General features: G+C 40.8%; 3 protein-coding genes across 6 annotated transcripts in view; 1 reads left to right on the forward strand and 2 right to left on the reverse strand.

Annotated features, from left to right (window-relative positions):
• Positions 1 to 6,531, reverse strand: part of LOC149323875 (V-type proton ATPase subunit S1-like protein) — a 33,892-nt gene extending 27,361 nt beyond the window's left edge. Inside the window, exons 1-3 of one of the 4 annotated variants that reach the window (XM_089493666.1) lie at positions 5,644 to 6,531; positions 5,062 to 5,126; positions 216 to 351 (exon numbers count right to left, since the gene is read on the reverse strand). In XM_089493666.1, the coding sequence (XP_089349792.1) occupies positions 216 to 351; positions 5,062 to 5,126; positions 5,644 to 5,800 (358 nt within the window). In that variant the 5' untranslated portion in view covers positions 5,801 to 6,531. Of the gene's footprint in view, positions 1 to 215; positions 352 to 3,671; positions 3,801 to 5,061; positions 5,127 to 5,171 lie in introns of those variants that run through there. The other 3 variants (XM_089493674.1, XM_089493681.1, XM_089493697.1) reach the window with 3 other exon arrangements.
• Positions 6,532 to 6,612: 81 nt separating this feature from the next.
• Positions 6,613 to 11,088, reverse strand: LOC149323876 (small ribosomal subunit protein uS12). The gene is made up of 4 exons (XM_089493729.1): positions 11,003 to 11,088; positions 8,835 to 8,994; positions 6,949 to 7,069; positions 6,613 to 6,801 (listed from the first exon to the last, which is right to left on the reverse strand). Exons 1-4 carry the CDS (start codon positions 11,004 to 11,006, stop codon positions 6,655 to 6,657), a joined length of 432 nt encoding a protein of 143 aa, XP_089349855.1. The 5' UTR covers positions 11,007 to 11,088; the 3' UTR covers positions 6,613 to 6,654.
• Positions 11,089 to 12,838: 1,750 nt separating this feature from the next.
• On the forward strand, positions 12,839 to 18,416 carry LOC149323877 (small ribosomal subunit protein uS12). The gene is made up of 4 exons (XM_089493714.1): positions 12,839 to 12,944; positions 15,647 to 15,806; positions 17,151 to 17,271; positions 18,222 to 18,416. The coding sequence occupies exons 1-4, from the start codon at positions 12,941 to 12,943 to the stop codon at positions 18,366 to 18,368; spliced, it is 432 nt and encodes a 143-aa protein (XP_089349840.1). The 5' UTR covers positions 12,839 to 12,940; the 3' UTR covers positions 18,369 to 18,416.
• The last annotated feature ends 766 nt before the right edge of the window (positions 18,417 to 19,182 follow it).

Here is a 19,182-nt window from a genome sequence, read left to right on the forward strand (position 1 = left end):
TGTTGAATTTGAGAGAAAGAATATGATTCTCTCAGAGGCAGGGACACAGTCCTGAATACACACTGCCTGCCTCTTTTGTTTACTAGCTAATGTTATATACCTGCTGATGTGATCATGGGAAGAACTGACCGATTAAGGAGGCCAGTCAAATGCAACCTAGATATAAGATTAAGCATGGGGTTTAGCATCTGCAGTCATTAAGCTTTGGGATTTACCATCTTTAATTATTTTTTTCCTTGAGTGATACAGAGAGTGTATGATAATCTCCAAATCCTTCCCCAGCCTGTATGCATCATCATGACCACTCTTCATTTGATAGGAAACCCAACTACAGGCCTTACAATGTAATCTCTGTCCAACAAAACAAAGGGAGAAATCATATTAAATATTGATATGTACAAACAAAAAAAAACCCTTTTTTAAAAACCAGCCTTAGAGAAACATTTGTTTGTGGCATTTTCAGATCCTACTATCCTCCAGATGTCTTTATTGTGCAATTCTGCTTCTTTCTTGTATTTTACTTTGCAGGAGGGGGGCATAAAAGCCTCATCTAGATAAAGTGTCCTCTTCTACCTGTACCCATACCATGTTTTCCTACTACTTCTTCTGTCCTTCTCTTACATCAGAAAATCTGTTAATGGAGGGAAAAGATGGAATGACTAGACAATCACTTTTCACTGGTGGTTGTCTGTCCTGATGCACTTAAAGAGAGTGGAGGGTTATAAAAAGGGACAGATGGGTTTTTAAAATTCAGTTCAGAGACAAGAAAGATTGTGAAGTCGAAGGCTTTCATGGCTGGCATCCATGGTTTTTGGGGGGGTTTTCAGGCTATGTGGCCATGTTCTAGAAGAAAACCATGAAAGATTATTTATCCGTTCATTTATTTGCTTATTTATTTGGAAGCTGTAACATTTACTATTTACAAACTAAAGAAAGATTTCCAAGATGACACTATTCATATTTTTTTCTCTATGATATGGGAGTTGGGGGACTTTGTAAGGTCTTCATTTACTGTCATAGTCACTCCAGAAAATATTTCAAATCCACAGGAATAACTTTCACTGGTGTGATTTACTGAGAGAACACTCCAGATCAAATTGATCTAAAATACAGATGAACATAACACTGTGATGTTATTTCTCTCTCTTACATCTCCAATGAATTTGCATATCTGCCCCAGTATGGAAAAAGAACTCTAAACATGCTCATAAGCATTGCCAGTGTTCCAAGCTCAGTCCTAATGAGGTTTCACAGATAAATCCCATGGAGTCTTGGCTGCATTTAGGCCCTTCCATAAGCTTTTCTTGGATTTCTAATTCCTAAAACATGTCTAAATAAAAACTTTTCTTTGTTCTGTACAGGGATACTTCAATGTCCAAAGATAAGGAAACTTGCAAGTTTCACTGCTGTTGTTGTGTGCCTTCATTTACAACATATGGTGACCCTGAAGCAAACCTATAATGGTGTTTTCTTGGCAAGATTTGTTCAGAGGAGGTTTGTTATTGCTCTCCTCTGAGGCTGAGAGAGTGCCAAAGGTTATACAGTGGGTTTCATGACTGAGCAGGGTTTCAATCCCTGGTTCCCAGAATCCCAGTCCAACATTCAAGTCACTACACCTCATAGGTTCTACAAGTTTCAACCAACAATTTCTTGAACACTTTTTGTTCTTTTTACGATTTTCACATCTACCTTTGTCAAAAGATAGGACCTTGAAAGAAAAGAAAAATCAGTAATAAAAAAATTAGGTAATGAAGATTTAAAATGTCAGCACTAAGTGGGCCAAAAATATACATTGAATCTTCTTTAGGCTCTGCAATCAAGTATGTTATATTTAGAAAATGTATTTGTTTTAAAACTTGCAAAAATTATGTTGCCAATTGGTGATCCAGAATGGTCATAAAAATGCTCTCCTTCTGAAAATAATTATCACTCTAGCAATTTTCAATAGTCTCCTTGAAATCACAATGAAGACATATCAGCTATGCTATAGTAAGCACTTGGGAAACTGCTGCAAAGGCATTTCTTCACCTGCAAGCACTGGATGGAGAAAAACGGGATATAATACATCTGTCTCATCAAAATGAATCCATTAATTCAGTAGATAAATTTAGCCTGCGTCTTTCTCTTACCACTGTGAACTTGAATACTTATATCACTTTAGCGATTTCCTGCTCTTCTCTACAGGACTAATTACATATTATTTGCTTCATTTTGATCCTGTCTTTTCTCCAATGTGCAGTATACATGGCTCTCTTTGCTCCCAGCAAGGAATAGCTGGCCCAAGGTCACCCAGTGAGTTTCAGGGTTCTATTGGGACTAGATCCTGAATCTCCCAAGTCCCTGTCCAACCACTACACCACACTCTCACTGGCTGCCATCAAGTACAGGTTACTTTTTAGCCAGGGTACAAAAACAAAGACGTTGCATGCAACACACAGAAGAACTATATAAAAGAGACAAAAAAGTTAATGACACATGGAACGAAGAATCATATGATGAACCCCAATTTCTAAAAAGTGAGGTGGAAGCTGCAGTAAGAGAAATTGGGAAAAATAGATCACCAGGAACAGATATCCCAATTGGATGGCTACAATTCACAGAGACAGAATCAACTATAGAGTTATCCAATATATATTGACAAATATGGAAAACAAAATGGTAGCCAACAGATTGGAAATGATCGATATACATCCCCACCCACAAAAAAAGGAGACGCAAAAGAATGCAGCAACTACAGGACCATAGCATTAATTTCTCATGCAAGCAAAGTTATGCTCAAAATTCTGCAACTGTGGCCCAAAACAGATGGGCCAAAAAGTGTGACTTCTGGTCACTTGGAAGCATGGCATGCAGGACAATGCATGCTCCCAGATGGGTTAGAAGCCACTCCGTGGCTGCCTAAGGTTGCCTAGGAATGGGAAGTTTAGCTATTAAAGAACTAGACAAGATATTATATAGTAAAGACATACAACTGAGCAGTAAAGTTAGAGCACTGCATTCCCCATTACCATGTACTAAAGAGCACTGCATTCCTCATTACCATGTACGGATGTGAGAGGAGGACAATGAAGAAAGTGAATAAGAACAAAATCAATTCATTTGAATGTGGTGGCGGTGAAGAGTGCTGAAGACAACGTGGATAGCCAAAAAGACAAACAAATGGGGTCCTTGAACAGATCAACCCTGAAAGTTCCCTGGAAGCCAAGGCCCATTACAGACGGGCCTAAAAGTGTGAGCTCGGCGCGTGCTAGGGTTACAAAGGGGCGTCCTTTCCAGATGCCCCCAACCCTAGGACGCGCGGAGGGCGCACAAAATGGCAGTGGCCATTCCACATGGCCGCCGCCATTACTACGTCACTGCCTCTAAACAGGGTGGCGCGGTTATGACGTAATGGGGCTGTGTGAGGGTGCCTAGTGCGCCCTTTCCGCGGCCCTGGAAGGAGCTCCATTTCAGAGCTCCTTCCAGGTTTGTGTTGCTGGGCACAGCTTTTAGATGGCTGCGCCCAGCGACGCAGAGGAGAAAGGGGCCAACAGTTATATCTTACAGAGTGACGTTTCATCACAAGAACTGTGATGCCATGAAATCAGGCCACTTGAATACTGAAGCATGTCCTTAGGCAGTTATACGCTAGAACTTATCTCTTCATACCATTTTATAGCCATGTTGTTTACCTTGGATACGGTCTTCAACAACCAGCATTCAACAACATTCTGTCTCTATCCAAAAGATTCAATATGGAGGATATCCACAGTGATAAATGCCTGATCCTCTCTCTTGCTGATCTCCTGTTATTTAACTCCCTGGAAATATATTACATGGCATTGGGTGGGAATGCTTACTATGGAACCATGCAGTTAATACCAGTCCAATATTTTACAAAATTGAGCTCTAAGAGAAAACAGACAAGCACTGATAGGGAAAATAGCATTGGACTCTCATTTGTTACTTCTGTGACTCTCCATAGTAGAGAACTATTAGGGAAGTTCTTCACTTTGTAAACTTGCAATATTAAAACAAAAAACTGTTTTCCCCCATAGAAAATACATTGACTGGTCTCCATCCTTCTGCCCCACAACAACAGCCCCAGTCCCTTTTTTTACACATGTGGCAAGTCAGAGCATGTTGCACAATGCAGCAAACGTCATGTAAAGTGAAATGATTACATAAATGTTGATGGTAACCTGGAGACACCTGCCTATAATGCCTCAGTGATGACATACATACTGCAAGCATTTGTTCACATATGAAACCAATTTTTAAACTATAGGTAATTCATATCCCTCTGCCTAACATGGGGTGAGAAAAGCTCCAAGCAGAGATAAAAAGACACTTCTAAACTCAGATCCTTTCATGTGGAAATGAAGGAAATTCTTTCATACATCATAGCTGCTGAAGATGAAGTGCATGTGCCTTTAGTATGCACCTTTTCATATCCATCACACAGAGACCTGGATCTGCTTTTGGATTTCAGAAGAATCTCATGAATTCATCCCAGCATGAGGGCAACAGGACATGAGGGATCTGGTGAACATCCTTTCAATTGATTAATGTGCATTTATCCTTACTATTCTTTTTTTCCCTCTAGCCACCAATGTCTCATCTAACTACTCACAAGTAGCAGCATTATTAGTAGCAAGGAGTCTCCCACACATTGCACACTTTAACTGGAATATCTCCTCTCTAATCACTAACTGGAAATAATTAGGAATTGTCCTTCTTCAGTATTTACGGGGGAGTGCTGACTTGGACAGCTCCAAGGGTCAGATAATGTAGACGCAGTTTACACTGCCCAAGGGCAATTTTCAGGAGATGGGGGAAAGTGGCATGCCCAGCCTGACCTGGCATTGCCAAGGACTAAACCTTAGAGCTTTTTTCCAGCACATATTCCATTGTGCATTCTTTAGCCCTTTCCCTCTTTTTAGAGACACTTTAAGCCACCTGTGATGTTTTCAAGTCATCTCAGCCACATACAAATTTCTTGGTGATCATTTTTAAATAGTTTTGAAATATAGTCTGTCTGAGTCGTTATCTGCAACTTGGTGGATAAAAAGACAGACTAACCGTGAAGTGTTCTGTAATACCAGAGGGATCTCTGCTTCTTAATGTTATATTCATTGGAACACTTTCTATATAATAGAAAACAAAAGGGTAGAAAGCAACATAAACCTTACCCAGATTATACAGTAGTAGTAGCAGAAGCAGTAGTTGTTGTCAGAATCTTCCATCCGAAGCAGTTTGCAAATGTGCAATTAATCTCCTATCCGAAAGCAGCTATCTTCAAAATACAATTTCCTCTTTCCCTTTTTGATTGACCTCTTTATAGCATGGGCTGTCTCTCTTGCCAAATGAACACTATAGATTTCCTCAGTAGTTGCAATTAATGTTGAGTAGTCTGCCTAAGTAACCTCATCTCTACTCAATTTAGGCAAATCTCGCTCTCACATACAAAGGTTGAATCTAGCCAGGCTGATATTCTTAGTGCAGGGATGTTAAGCACGTGGCCCAAAGGATAATATTTGCGGCTCCCAGACCTCCCGTTCCCCCTTCCGAGAAGTGCCAAAAAAGGAGAGAATTATGTCTCCAGGCAATTTTCCTCTGAAGCAATCCCTACACACAAACCTTGTTTGAGCAAAAGAAACATACCATTAAACACATATACACATACAAAATAGATCTTCTGGTCATTTCCACTTTTGCTAGAAGAAGCCAACAAGCCTGCAGATGATCTAGGTAGCAGTGGAGAACGTCCCTCAGGCCCTCCAAAGTTTCCCATCTCAACACCAGCTGAAATGGACATCATTGGTCATAGAGAATCACTCTCCTCATGGCATCACTCCTGTCCGCCAAATTTTCCCTGTTAGAGTATGGGATCCTCTCTACAGAGAGGAAATTTGGGAGTGACAAAGGATACAGTAAGAGGAGGAGAGAAACTAAAAGTCTTTCAATGGAAACAAATTCCACAGCAGAGTCTTAAAGAAAATACATTGTTTCAACTAATATTTTGGAGGTGTGTCTTGTAGCTAAAACTTCTTAAAGCTCTTTGCACAGTCCAATCCTACAAATGTTTACTCAACATTATTCCATACTAATGTCAAAGAGATTTATTTCTCCAAGGATGCAAAGGCTTGCTCCTTTAAAGTGAGAATTTTAAAACTGAGAGCACAACAATTTAAGACAGCAGGCAGAATCTCATATTCCTTAATCCAATACATGTGGATTGTCTAACCTTGTACACTGTTTCTCTTAAAAATAAGAACTTATCATAAAAACAAGCTTTTATAAATAAGACCACTCTTAATTAGCAAGTTTAACATAGCTATTAAGAAAATCAAATTTAAAAATGCATTTTTAAAAAGTGTTGTTTATAAAAAAAATTCTACTTCTGCATAGAGTACAATTCTTTTGCAAGTGGAGCAGCAACCATATATACATGCTGGGAGGGACAGTTTCAGTGAACTCAGTTTGGCTAAGCAAGGATTTGAATCCATTTTTACGAACTGAAGCAGTAGAGATATATTAAGAGTTATACACCCCTTTGGTTTCAAAAGTGTTTGCCGTAAAATATTCAAATTATGAAAAATTAAAATTACTGTAAAAAACATCCTAGAAGTGTCTTGTTAAATGAAAATGTTTATTACAACACCATTGCAGAACTTATGATCGGGGTCTCTCTTTTTTTCCCTTGTACAACGCTAACAGAGAAACATTGGCTACTTTAACAACTTTGAAGCGAACTCCTGGAATGTCACCAACAGCATGACCCTTCCGACCAAATCCAGCAACTAGGACTTCATCATTCTCCTACAATTAAAAAGAAAGAAATGTTTGTTCACATTTGCAAGCCTTTGTAACTATAAAGAAGGTAATAAAACAGTTTGATTTATTAATCCATTATCCCTAACAGTTATCAACCAACAGAACTCAAATTTCTCAAATGCATTCATTCACCTCAATGAAGTTCAAACAACCATCGTTAGGAACAAAGGCTGTTATCTTCTTGCCATTCTTGATGAGCTGGACTCGGACACACTTCCTGATGGCAGAATTTGGCTGCTTAGCTTCTACTCCGCTGAAATATTAAGAATACAAGATACATTTCTTAGAAATGCTTCTAAACCACATTTCTATATGTATCTCAAGTATCTGTTACCACTTAGTTTTTATTTTTAAAGTCTACCTCGTTCTTGATGTGATGAAAGACTTTAAAATTAAAATTAGATCAGAAAGTCATACAAAATTATTCATTATTTATTGCCCCCTTTAGTGCAAATAACAATGAAATTGCAAAAAAAAAAAAATGCAGTTTCACACAGATCCAGGCCTGTCAAGTTTCAATAAACTCATAACCCAGTTTGATGTGTTTGAACTGAAAAGAATTATTGAATGCAGTGGACCTTTACTACCAGGTAAATGCACAAGTTTTGAGCAATTAGTAGTTTGTACTGGACTGAAATCCTACATCTACTCACCTGGGAGTAAACCTAAGTGAATTTAGGCACTGCAGAAATAATCCAGGTTGAGACCACTTAACTGACCACTTTAACTGTCATGGCTTAAAAGGTATGGAATCCTGGGATTTGCAGTTTTTTTATGGCACCAGAGCTCCCTGACAGAAAAGGCTAAATATCTCACAAAACTAAAATTCCCAGAATTCCATAGCATTGAGCCATGGCAGTTAAATCTGTGCCAAACTGGATTATTTCTGCAGTGAAGATGCAGCCTTAATGAGATGGATAAGTAAATATCTAAGTATTGCACTCTCATTCAGAAGACTAAACAGAATACAATACCAAAAGATAACAAGAAATAAAAAAAGAATGGGTTAATATTTGGTTTTGAAAGCATGCTGTATCAAATCCCACCCCCATGCTCTGGAAGGCTGAGAGTCTTGAAGCAGATTTTGTGAATACACGGGTGCAGTGGGATACAGAAAACAATGACAGATGGAGTTCATTATACTTATTACATATTTTTAGAGGGAAAGTTATGCCACAGTAAGGCCTGCTTTATGAGCAAAGTTGAAAAGAAAATGTTCCCTCCTCGCTGCCAGGTAATCTTTAAAAGTATGTTGTACCTTCACTGTCCAGCTTTTAAAGTCACTGTGACAAAACCATGCATTACAATATTACAAAATACTGTATTACAAAACAGTCATGAGTAAGGCCACCACATTTCTAGTGTTGCTGGTTTGATTCCGTTTAGGATTCAACAACAGCAAGCTGTGTATTTAGTTTCTCCCCTACAGTCAACCATACACAGCTATGTGGAAGCACACAGATTAGCTAAACAAGCACATCAATGCTGATGTGTCCAGACTGGGCCTGCCTAAGGGAACAGAGATACTTGGGACTCATCAATTCCAAATCTAGCTGCTCTTTGCATATTGATTGGCCATATTTGAGGTTTTTACTCACTGCTGATGAAAAAACAAAACAACAAACTGCACAACCAGGCACAGAAGGATCTTGGTCATAGAAACCCTCACCAGTGGCTTCCAGCCTCTCTCTTTGCTGGCAAAAAGACACCATCCTAACACACACCCTTCAACATGATGAGGACCCTTGTGCTCCAAGATCTTCATCACTACTGAAACTCAGGTTCCTTAAGCTTATTGGCATCAACGATCTGCACTGCTTTTTAAAAAATTGAATTTGCAGAAAAAAACACACAATATACACTGCCTTGAACTTACAGTAAAGGTCAAAGGTATACCATACTATATACCAGAGTGACATTTCAAGATCCTGTCTGTTGCCAAAATAAAAATTCACAGCTTCTCTTTTCTTCCTCTCTCATTCCCCGGTTCATTAGAGAGAGAAAACAGTACTGCTTACACTTTTTCCAGGACAATGCCTTTGGCATGGGAAGCTCCCCCAAAAGGATTGGCCTTCAGAGCAGTACCCAAATGGGCCTTCTTGTACTGTTTGTCATGCCATTTCTGTTCCCGGCGGTGATTACGTAGTTTTCTAGCTGTACGAAGCCCACGACACTTGCCTGAAAGGACAAAACCAAAGGAGGGAGTCTTTTAATAATAATGAAAATTAGCAGCAGAAAGCAAGAAGCAATAGAGAATCCAGTAGTAAAACTTAGGTGCAAAACACACCGCAGAAATAATCCAGTTTGAGACTGATTTAACTGTCCTGGCTCAGTGCTAGGGAATCCTAGGAACTAGAGTTTATTGTTGCACCAGAGCTCTCTGACAGAGAAAGCTAAATGTCTCGCAATTTCCTAGCATTGAGCCAGGGAGGTTAAAGCGATCTCAAACTGGATTATTTCTGCAGTGTGATTTGGACCTTAGTTTAAAAACCTGGAAATGAAAAACGTAAGTTTTCACTCAGAGCCCAAGGGCATCACAGTAAAGTCTGATTTCCACATATAGAACACCCACTTATGATGCGGGCGCACTGTACTCATGTACAAGTCTAGAAATTTAGGTTAGAAAAACTGATTCAAAATACCTGAGTTGACTGATCCACAGGCCAATGTAAGCACTGTAATTTAAATCATACATATGTAAAACCATCCCCTGCTGAATGGCAAGTTTAATCTGCCCTGGAAGCACTGATCTCCTTCTATTCTCTTCTCATTGATCTAGTATGAGGACAAATAGTTATGGCTGCTGCAATTTTGTAAGTTCTTTGGCATTGTTTTCCTTTGCTTCATCCTTTACATCCTTTGGATGTACATGCTGCTAAATTTTACCCTCGACTTATCCATGGGTCACACCAAAATTCATAATTCTGGCCCCAATACCTGCCCTCAACTTATACATGAGGTCGGCTTATAGTCAAGCGTATATGGTAGTGGCTTTTTATTTATTATTATTAGCCTTTATTTATAAAGTGCTGTAAATTTACAGTTATTTGCAGTTTTTCCACATCCACAGGGGTCCCCGGTGAATGTGGAGAGACCACTGTAGTTGTCCAAGCACTCATTATTCAATACACTGCTGAGTTCAATCTACTACTACCAGACTCCATTCAAGGCTCTGTCCTGATGCTCAAACTTTGGTCCAATCTCTGTTGCTGAAATAATGCTGTTTGACACTGCTTTAACTGCCATGGCTCAATGGTATGGAATCCTGGGATTTGTAGTTTTTGTGAGATATCCTAGCCTTCTTTGTCAAAGAGCTCTGGTGCCACAAGAAACTACAATTCCCAGGATCCCATGGGTGTATGCACACTGCAGAATTAATGCAGTTTGGCAACACTTTTGCTGTCAAGACTCTATCTTACACAATCCCGAGATCTGTAGTTTGTCGAGGCACCAGAGGTCTCTCTCACAGACCGGGCTGAATACCTCACCAAACTACAGATCCCAGGATTCTTTAGGATACAGACATGGCAGTTAAAAGTGGTATCAAACCGCTGTGTGTCTATACCTCCTGAGTGTTAAAATTGATGTCAAACCACATTATTTTCTCAGTCCAAGAACCTTAAGAGTTACCCTCCTTCTGAAGTGTTTTACTTCTGAAATTCTGAAGGGTAGAGTAATATGAAGATAATAGTATTGTTAATTAATTGTATTTTAATATACCTTTGCGGAATGAATAATAGTATGTGATAAAAAGAAGACAAAAAGAAGAATGAAGATATTAATAATACTTTTATGTGTGGGTTTTTTTTAATTACTGGTTTAGTTAACATTAAATGGTCTGTAAAGAATAAGATTTAGATAAGGTAGTATTGAATGGATAATCAATGTGATTTATTACATACTGTATGTGGGATATTATTATGTGAAATAGATTCCTAAATATTATTGTACATAGGTAATAATACACACAAACACACTATACACACACACACAGTATCTGTGTGTGTGTATACGTCAGAATGGAAGACACGTGTACAAATGCAGGAAAGCCATTCATTGGAAAGCAACCTATGGCGAAACCCCCATCAATAGACTCTATGGTTACTCAGTCCATTGGGAAAGGATGGGGAAGAGTCCTAGAAGGTCGCCTCCGACAGAAATAAAAGCCTTCCCACCAAAAACTCACCCATCTCGCAGCTGGAGAGGAATGGGACAAACAAGACGCAGGCGAGTCAGGCGTTGGAGTAGCCACCCTTCGCGGGGGCCTCGCTGGGTTTCCGTACAGCTGCCTCCGGCAGCGAAGGGTGGCTACTCCAACGCCTGACCCGCCAGGGGTTCTAAATAACTCACTGAAGTAAAACTGAAGGCCAAAGTACAGTTTAAAACAGGGAGCGTGCGCCCAAAGTGGAGCAAATTCCCCCCACTAAGACTGTGCAAGCTAAAAGTTAAAAGTCCTTAAAAAAAAAACCTTGAACCGCCCCAACTTCCGGTCTGAAACCGGAAAACCGCCATGTTGTTCTGGTCGCTCTTTGCCTGGAGACGCCCTAGGCATGATACTCTCGATGGTGAAAAAAACCTCATTGTATTCAGTAATACAAGGAAAGCAACCTGGATTTGCCTAGTTGGGAATTAAAGTGCTGAGGAAAGAGCCAGAGTGGTGTTGTGGTTTGAGTGTTGGACTCTAGAGAACAGGGTTCAAGTCCTAGCTCCAGCATAAAAGCCCCCACTTGGGCAAGGCACACTCTCTCAGCCTCAAGGGAAAGCAATGGCAAAGGCAAACCCTCTTTGCAGAAACTTGCTAAGGAAGCCCCAAGTCAGGGTCCCCAAACTCTGCCCTTTAAGAAGTGGGTTTTTTTACTTCAGCTCCCAGAGTCCTCAGCCATGTTAGCCAATGGTCTGGGATTCTGGGAACTGACGTCTGAAATCATTTAAAGAGCCCAGTTTGGGGACCACTGCCTTCAGTCAAAAATGGTCCAAAACAAACTGCAGAAATAACCCAGTTTGAGACCGCTTTAACTGCCCAGGCTCAATGCTAGGGAACTCTGGGAAGTGTAGTGTTTGTGAGACATTCAGGCCTGTTACAGACTGCCAAAATAAAGCTGCTTCAGGTCTCTTTGGAGGTATGCTGTTTAAATGACGCATGCATCTTAAGAATGCAGAAGCTGCACCAAAGCTGCCCTCCAGTGCTTAGGAATGGAGTGTGGCTTTGGCGCGACCTCCGGACTCTTAGGACCCATGAATCATTTAAATAGCATACCTCCAAAGAGACCTGAAGCAGCTTTATTTTGGCAGTCTGTAACAGGCCTCAGCCTTCTCTGTCAGAGAGCGCTCTGGGGCCACAATATACTGCAGTTCCCAGGATTCCCTAGCACTGAGCCAGGGCAGTTAAAGCGGCCTCAAACTGGATTATTTCTGTGGTGTGTTTTGTACCTAAGACTCTGGAGACCAGGGTTCCAGTCTCAGCTCAAGTATAAAAGCCCCTGGGTGACCCTGGTGTGATGATATTTTATATATATATATATATATATATATATATATATAAATAATCAGGTAAATGTGTTAAAAATATATCAGGCAAACACATTTACCTGATACATACATACATACATATATATATATATATATCACACTGGGAAATTAATGCAGTTTGATACAGTGCTTTAACTGGCATGAGCTCCATCCTATGAAATTCTCGGATTTGCATGATTTATATATATAGATAGATAGATAGATATAGATATAGATATAGATATTCATAGATAAACAGCTAGATATAGTCTGCTGTATGATTTCCTTTTTAAAGCCCTTTCCCTGATGAAGGCGCCCATGGAGTTTGGAGAGGCAGGTATTCCGTGGGTTCTGGCTGTCCCCATGGAAGCGTCCCTGCCTTGTGGGTTCGGGGCGTGTGGCCACAATTGCTGCTGCTGGCGACGGCGAGGTTTCCGGACTACATTTCCCACAGTGCTCCTGTGAAGCGAGAGGGCCCCTGGTGGCGGCAGGCGGCAGAGTAGCCTGTCCTTTCGCGGCCGGGGGCTGGGAAGGGGAGGGCCTCCAAGCGAGGCCGACTCCCTGCCGCGGAGGCTTCTGGGTCTTTCCTTCCTCCTCGGCGTCGACGGTCGGCACGATGGGTGAGTGGCTCCGGATCCGGAGCGAGAGAAGGGCGGCCTCTCCCTTCCCGGCCTGGCTCTCAGCGCTGCCTTCGCCCTCTGCGCCCTCAGAACGGCGCCACGCGGGAGAAGGAGGGAGGGAGGAGGGAGGGAAGGAAGCCAGGAGGGGCCCTCGCCACGCGGCCTCCCTGGATCTCAGCGCCACTGCAGGCGGAGCGGAGGAAGGGCTCAGCCTTTGCACCGATTATGTAGCAGTGACAGCATATATGTGTGTGTGTTTGTACACATACACACAGACACATATTAGGATCTTGTCTGGTTATACAGTATGTGCTTTAGAAGCACACACACACACATATAATATATGTGTCAGGATCTTGTCTGGTTATATATGCTTTTGAATCACATAAGAGATACATAGCGCGTGTGTGTGTCCAAAAACCTGGGAGGCCAGCGTTTGGGAGGAGTGATCTAAGCCCCTGAGCAATAGGTTGAAGAATAATGTTCCCAGGACACAAAGCCCAAGGCTCTCCGCTTGAGACCTCCCTCCTTCCAGCAATGAATGAGGACTCTTTGAGTAGGATTGGTCTGTTCAGGGACCCTCTCTTTGTCCTTTTGGCTCTCCATGGGATCCTCAACACTCTTCTCCAGCATCACATCTCAAATGAATCGATTTTCCTTCTGTCTGCTTCCTTTACTGTCCAGATCTCACATCCATATAATGGCTTGTATGATTCTGACTGTAGTGCTCAGTTCTATATCTTTACTCTATAGGATCTTATCTAGATCTTTCATAAATGCTCTTCTCATTCCTAATCTCTCTCTCTTTCTCTCTCTCTCTCTCTCTCTATATATATATATACACACACACACTGGGTGAAACCAACGTTTTCCATGTCCCTCCTCCCCCACAAAAAAATTGGGACCCAAAAGTCTTGACAATCTGAAAGATCAACACAATTCAAAACATACAAAAAGAGAACATTGAAATAGATTTAAAGTACCAATCCAGTATTAAAACCAGTCACATTTCAATTAAAGAATAGCATGCAATCAAAAAGACCTTTTAAAAGCACTGAGTTGTTTCCAACTTTTGGTCCTCTGGATGATTTGGACTTCAGCTCCCATAAGTCTCGGATATTGGCTGAGGCTCTTGGGGTTTGAAGGCCAAAACAAAGAACAGTCGGGAACCACTCAGTGAAAACAATTAGAATCATAGAGTTGGAAGAGCCCCCAAGGACCATGCAGTCCAGCCCCATTCTGCCATGCAGGAACACACAATCAAAGCACCCCTGACAGATGGCCATCCTGCCTCTGTTTAAAAACCTCTAAAGAAGGAGACTCCACCATTGCCTGTTCTTCAAGAGCTTTGTTTTCAAGGCCTGTCTGAATAAAAAGATTTTAGCCTGCTGGTGGAAGGACAACAAGGAGACAGCCACCAAAAGGGCCTTCTTTCACCTCCCCACCAACCATGCTTGTGATAGTGGTGGGACTGAGCAAAGGGCCTCTCCTGGCGATTTCTGAGCCCAGGCTGCCTCATTCAGAGAGATACAGTCTGCCAGATAGCCTGGACCCTGAACCATATAGGGGCTTGATAGATGTGGCTTTTGAGAGGTGTCCCAGTGGCCGCTGGTCACAGCTATATGAAACTTACCTCAGTCCATGGCAGTATAAGTCACATTGCTTTTTAAATTAGAACTGGCTGGGGCATCTGGGAGTTGTACTTCAACAACTGACTTTGCCAAATTGTAGTGTTCCTGAGGAACAACGTCATGGGAAGTATTGTGCCCTGCCTCTGGTTGGTCACTGAGGCAAAACAGGACTACAGTATTTTGGAGCATATCAATGTGTATGTAAACCAAGAATTGGAAGCATGAACGGTATTTCTTCATTATTCAAGCTGCAGGCATGTTAATTGTAAAGACATTGGCCCAGTTCTTTCAGTGTCAGATATACTTCATTTTTGTTGTTAAAATATTATCATCCAGTTCAGTATCTGAAAATCTTATATTTTGATTATTAATGTACTTTTTTTATTAAAGAACAGATGGAGTGCTTTCTCTTTCTGTAAGACACAAGTTGAGGTTGTATTAGGAAATGATCCATTTGATCTACATAAATACTAAAGATTTTACAGTTTTTATACAAATAATTTTTTTAGCTACACCTTGTTTTTAACTGCTTGTAAACTGCCTTGGGTCCTGTACAAGGAGATGGTGGGATATAAATTAAATAAATAAGGATTAACATACACCAGTGGGGGTTTGGTGGTCATGAAATATTGCTAACAAGGTTCTCTAAACCTGAGCTGCTAGCATGTAAGATAAACTGGCCTATTTTTATTTTATTGGCTGCAGTGGATATTATAAGTGTGTTGATGCAAAGAAAAACAGATTCTGTATTAGCAAATACAGTGGGCCCTTGGCTTACGCGGGAATCCATTCCAGACCCCCCGCGTAAGCCAAATCCCGTGTATGCCACAGGCACACACCCCATTCATTCAAATGGGATGTGCTGCCCCACTCGCTCCCACGCAGCTCTCCACAGGTTTGAGCATATGCTCAAACCCGCTTATGATGCGGGCGCACTGTAATTTGTAAATTTATAGTGCAGTTATGATAAGAAAGATGGAAACAGTATGGAGAATCTATGCAGTGCAAGCCAACATTTTGACAAGAAGATTAATAAGGTGCATGGTGGTCTAATAAACTGTTGTTTTCTAGGCAAGTGTCGTGGGCTTCGTACAGCCAGGAAGCTGCGCAGTCACCGACGTGACCAGAAATGGCATGACAAACAATACAAGAAGGCCCATTTGGGTACTGCTCTGAAGGCCAACCCTTTTGGAGGAGCTTCCCATGCCAAAGGCATTGTCCTGGAAAAAGTGTAAGTTTTGTGTACTGGGAAAGGTGGCATCTTCTCCAATTCCTGTATTGTACTAAGGAGCTGACCAAGCAAAGTAGAGTTAAAAATATGTTTCTATTTTTTTTTATTATTCTAAATTATTTCAATTTGATTTTATTATACACCACCCTGAGATCCTCAGGTATAGGGTGGGATACAAATATTTTATGGAAATAAAGTAGTTAGCATCAATAGTAAAGGAACAGTGTTAACATATTCTCTTTTTCTGCCCTCCAACAGCTGGAAAACTTAATTCAGCCCTTTATGGATTTCCAGTCTTGCATATTCATTCAGCTGTTTCAGTGAATAAAACAAATTTTGGAAATTAACTTTGTTTCCTTTGATTTTACATGTCTTCCAAATAAAAGTAAAATTGGCAAGTTGCATCCTTCCCATTTTTCACAACAGTTAGTTCCTCATACCTAATTGTCTGTGATGTAAAATGTAGCATGTACACTATGTGAAAGGCTTCTGTCTTTTCTGTATATTTCAAGACATACATGTTTAGGGACATATGCAGTGAAGTTCAGCTATTTCTCATGCAAGGCCAATGGGTAATGGCTAAGGTTTCTTCTGTAGAAGACTTTTCATCCAGAAGAATGGATGTGAGTAGATGGGAAAGTGGAAGTAGGGTTGTTGTTTTTTAATGGCGATAGTATTTACATTTCTATACCACTTCATAGTGAAACACTGCACTCATGGTTTACAATCTGTAAGCCAATTGCCCCCAACTAGGTAGGTTTTTACCAAAACTATGGAAGGCTGAGTCAAACAACTCGCAGTGCTGTGGCTGCAGTACTTGCTCCACTAAGGCTCCTTAGCATTTGCTCTGGATGTTGTGGGAATCTCTAGAAGAGCAAGGAAGGTACTCCTGAGGCCTGCAAGAAAGGCAGAAAATAAGTAACTGTTGCTTGCCTCCCCTTTTTCCACTTGTGGGGCTGTTTTGAGTGGAACTATGCTGAGAAAATGCTCCTGCCACAAAAAAGACATTGGATTCAACCCTCTATCTTGAACTGGTATACAGTGGGCCCTCTGTATCAGCAAGCTCCAGATTCATGAATTTGACTGCCTGTGGATCGCAGCATCCCATATTATTCAGTGGTGGTGACTGCACACATGTGCTGAAGTGTGTTATGTTTGCATCACTGCCACTGAATAATATGGGACACAGTCAATCATATTTTTTGGCATTCGGTGTGGGGCCCAAAACTAAACCTCCACTGATATGGAGGACCCACTGAATGTTTTGCTGTCCTCATCAAAAGGATGACTAGATTGCTATAGAAGAAATACAGTATGTGTGACAATTTGTTCTTTCCTTTTTAGTGGCGTAGAAGCTAAGCAGCCAAATTCTGCCATCAGGAAGTGTGTTCGAGTCCAACTGATCAAGAATGGCAAGAAAATAACAGCTTTTGTTCCTAATGATGGTTGTTTGAATTTTATTGAGGTAAAAAAAAAATCCTAGTTAAATTTTTTTGAAAAGATTGCTGTTCAAAAGAGTCAGCATGGTACAGTGATTTGAGTAGTGGAGTAGTATTCCAGAAGACCAGGGTTCAGATCCCCACTTGGCCATGTTATCCTACTGGATGATCTTGGGCAACTGTCCCTCTCCAAGACACAGAAGAAGAGGCAGTGTCCTCCTCCCTCTGAACAAATCTTGACAATAAAACCTTGTTAGGTTTGCCTTAAGGTCACCATAATTTGAATCTGAGTTGTAGGCACAACAATTCCAAAAACCGCTTTTGGTAAAACTTAATCTGGTTTGTGCTTCAACTTTATAATAATTGAATTAGTAGGAAAAGTTGCATAGGGTTCAAAGTGCTACTTCCCTAAGTTTGCAGCCCCTATAATAAAAAGAATGCTGACCAGTTGAAGCTCTTCCAGAGTGTAATCACAGACATGCACCTGCAGAATAAAGGAAAAAACAGAAAAATTTGGAAGCAGACTATAAGGGAGTGGAAATACTGCACTCATGAAAGAATACAGCTATGTTTATCTTAGTCCCTTGAAGTTACAAAACTCTTGAAAACTGGTATTTAATATCACATATTAGCTACTGCATGTAGGAGCCCCTGGCTTTCCTCGGTGCAAAGAAGCACACAACCCTTCTTCACATACTTACCTTAGTTATACCTGAAAATACTAGAGTAGGACTTCAGTTTGCCAGAACATAGTACTTTTTTGAGGGTGGGTACAGTAAGGTCCAGAGTGCCTTTTATTTAGCTGTCCTGCTGTAAGGTTGGTTTAAGAATTGATAATAGAGATTGTGGGTGTGACCAGGCTTACACGAAATTTGTAATCCCGTGGGAGGCAGCATTCAGGTGAGTTCACAGTTCAAACTGCACTTGAGACTCTTTACTCAGAGAAAAATAATTACTTCTCTTGTTTCAATTTCAGGAGAATGATGAGGTCCTGGTTGCTGGCTTTGGTCGAAAAGGTCATGCTGTCGGTGACATTCCTGGAGTTCGTTTCAAGGTTGTTAAAGTAGCAAACGTTTCTCTGTTAGCCTTGTACAAAGGCAAAAAGGAGAGACCCAGATCATAAAGTCATGTTTTGTTATCAAGATGATCAATAAACTTTTCTCCTAAGAAATATGCTACTGTTTTTTTATTGTTTGGCCTTTGTGGCTTTGTCATTGTATATTGTTTATAAATACCACATTTAACAACTAATATTTTCTAAAATAAAGATGCAGTGCTTACAACGAGAAAGGTAGATTTTACCTGTTATCTTCTGGACAGGTCCCAAATATTAATGGACACTGTTAAAGCTAATGAAGGGTGGCCTTGAAATGTAGCAGATTTCCAAACCCAATTCTTTTCTTCATCACTGTGGGTTTGGGGTTTGTTACTGGGGGCGGGGTGTATTATCTCTTTCAGGATAGGGTAAAGTTTATTATTGAATTGAACAAGAAAACCTAATTAGGAGGGGGTAGCTAATACCTCAAAGGACAGGATCAGAATTAAAAATAATCTTGACATATTGGAAAACTGGGCCAAACCTTACAAAATACATTTTAACAGTGATAAATGTACTGTGTTTAGACAGGAAAAATGAAATGCTTAAATACAGGATGGGTGACACCTGGCTTGACAACAGTTAATGTGAAAATGATCTAGGGGTCTTAGTGGATCACAAGCTAAGCGTATGTCAGTATGTGGTGTGGCAATTCAAGCCATTGCTGTTGCTGTTATTTATTATTCTGCATTTCCCCCAGAGTGGAACCCAAGGCAACTCATAAAGAAACTAATCAAAGGTCCAAAACACACTGCAGATATAATCCAGTTTGAGACTGCTTTAACTGTCCTGGTTCAGTGCTATGGAATCCTGGAAACTGTAGTTTGTGGCACCAGAGCTC

This window comes from Sceloporus occidentalis, unplaced genomic scaffold, assembly GCF_023333645.1.
Source record: "Sceloporus occidentalis isolate IW3139 unplaced genomic scaffold, rSceOcc1.0.p SCAF_1, whole genome shotgun sequence".
NCBI lineage: Eukaryota > Metazoa > Chordata > Lepidosauria > Squamata > Phrynosomatidae > Sceloporus > Sceloporus occidentalis.

What these genes read in the sequence shown, in the direction of transcription:
- LOC149323877 (XM_089493714.1), top strand. An exon ending in GGCATTGTCCTGGAAAAAGT is followed by an intron (nt 15,807 to 17,150) that starts GTAAGTTTTGTG and finishes TTTCCTTTTTAG; the next exon opens with TGGCGTAGAAGCTAAGCAGC. An exon ending in GTTGTTTGAATTTTATTGAG is followed by an intron (nt 17,272 to 18,221) that starts GTAAAAAAAAAA and finishes TTTCAATTTCAG; the next exon opens with GAGAATGATGAGGTCCTGGT.
- LOC149323876 (XM_089493729.1), bottom strand. An exon ending in GGCATTGTCCTGGAAAAAGT is followed by an intron (nt 7,070 to 8,834) that starts GTAAGCAGTACT and finishes TTAATATTTCAG; the next exon opens with CGGAGTAGAAGCTAAGCAGC. An exon ending in GTTGTTTGAACTTCATTGAG is followed by an intron (nt 6,802 to 6,948) that starts GTGAATGAATGC and finishes TTTTAATTGTAG; the next exon opens with GAGAATGATGAAGTCCTAGT.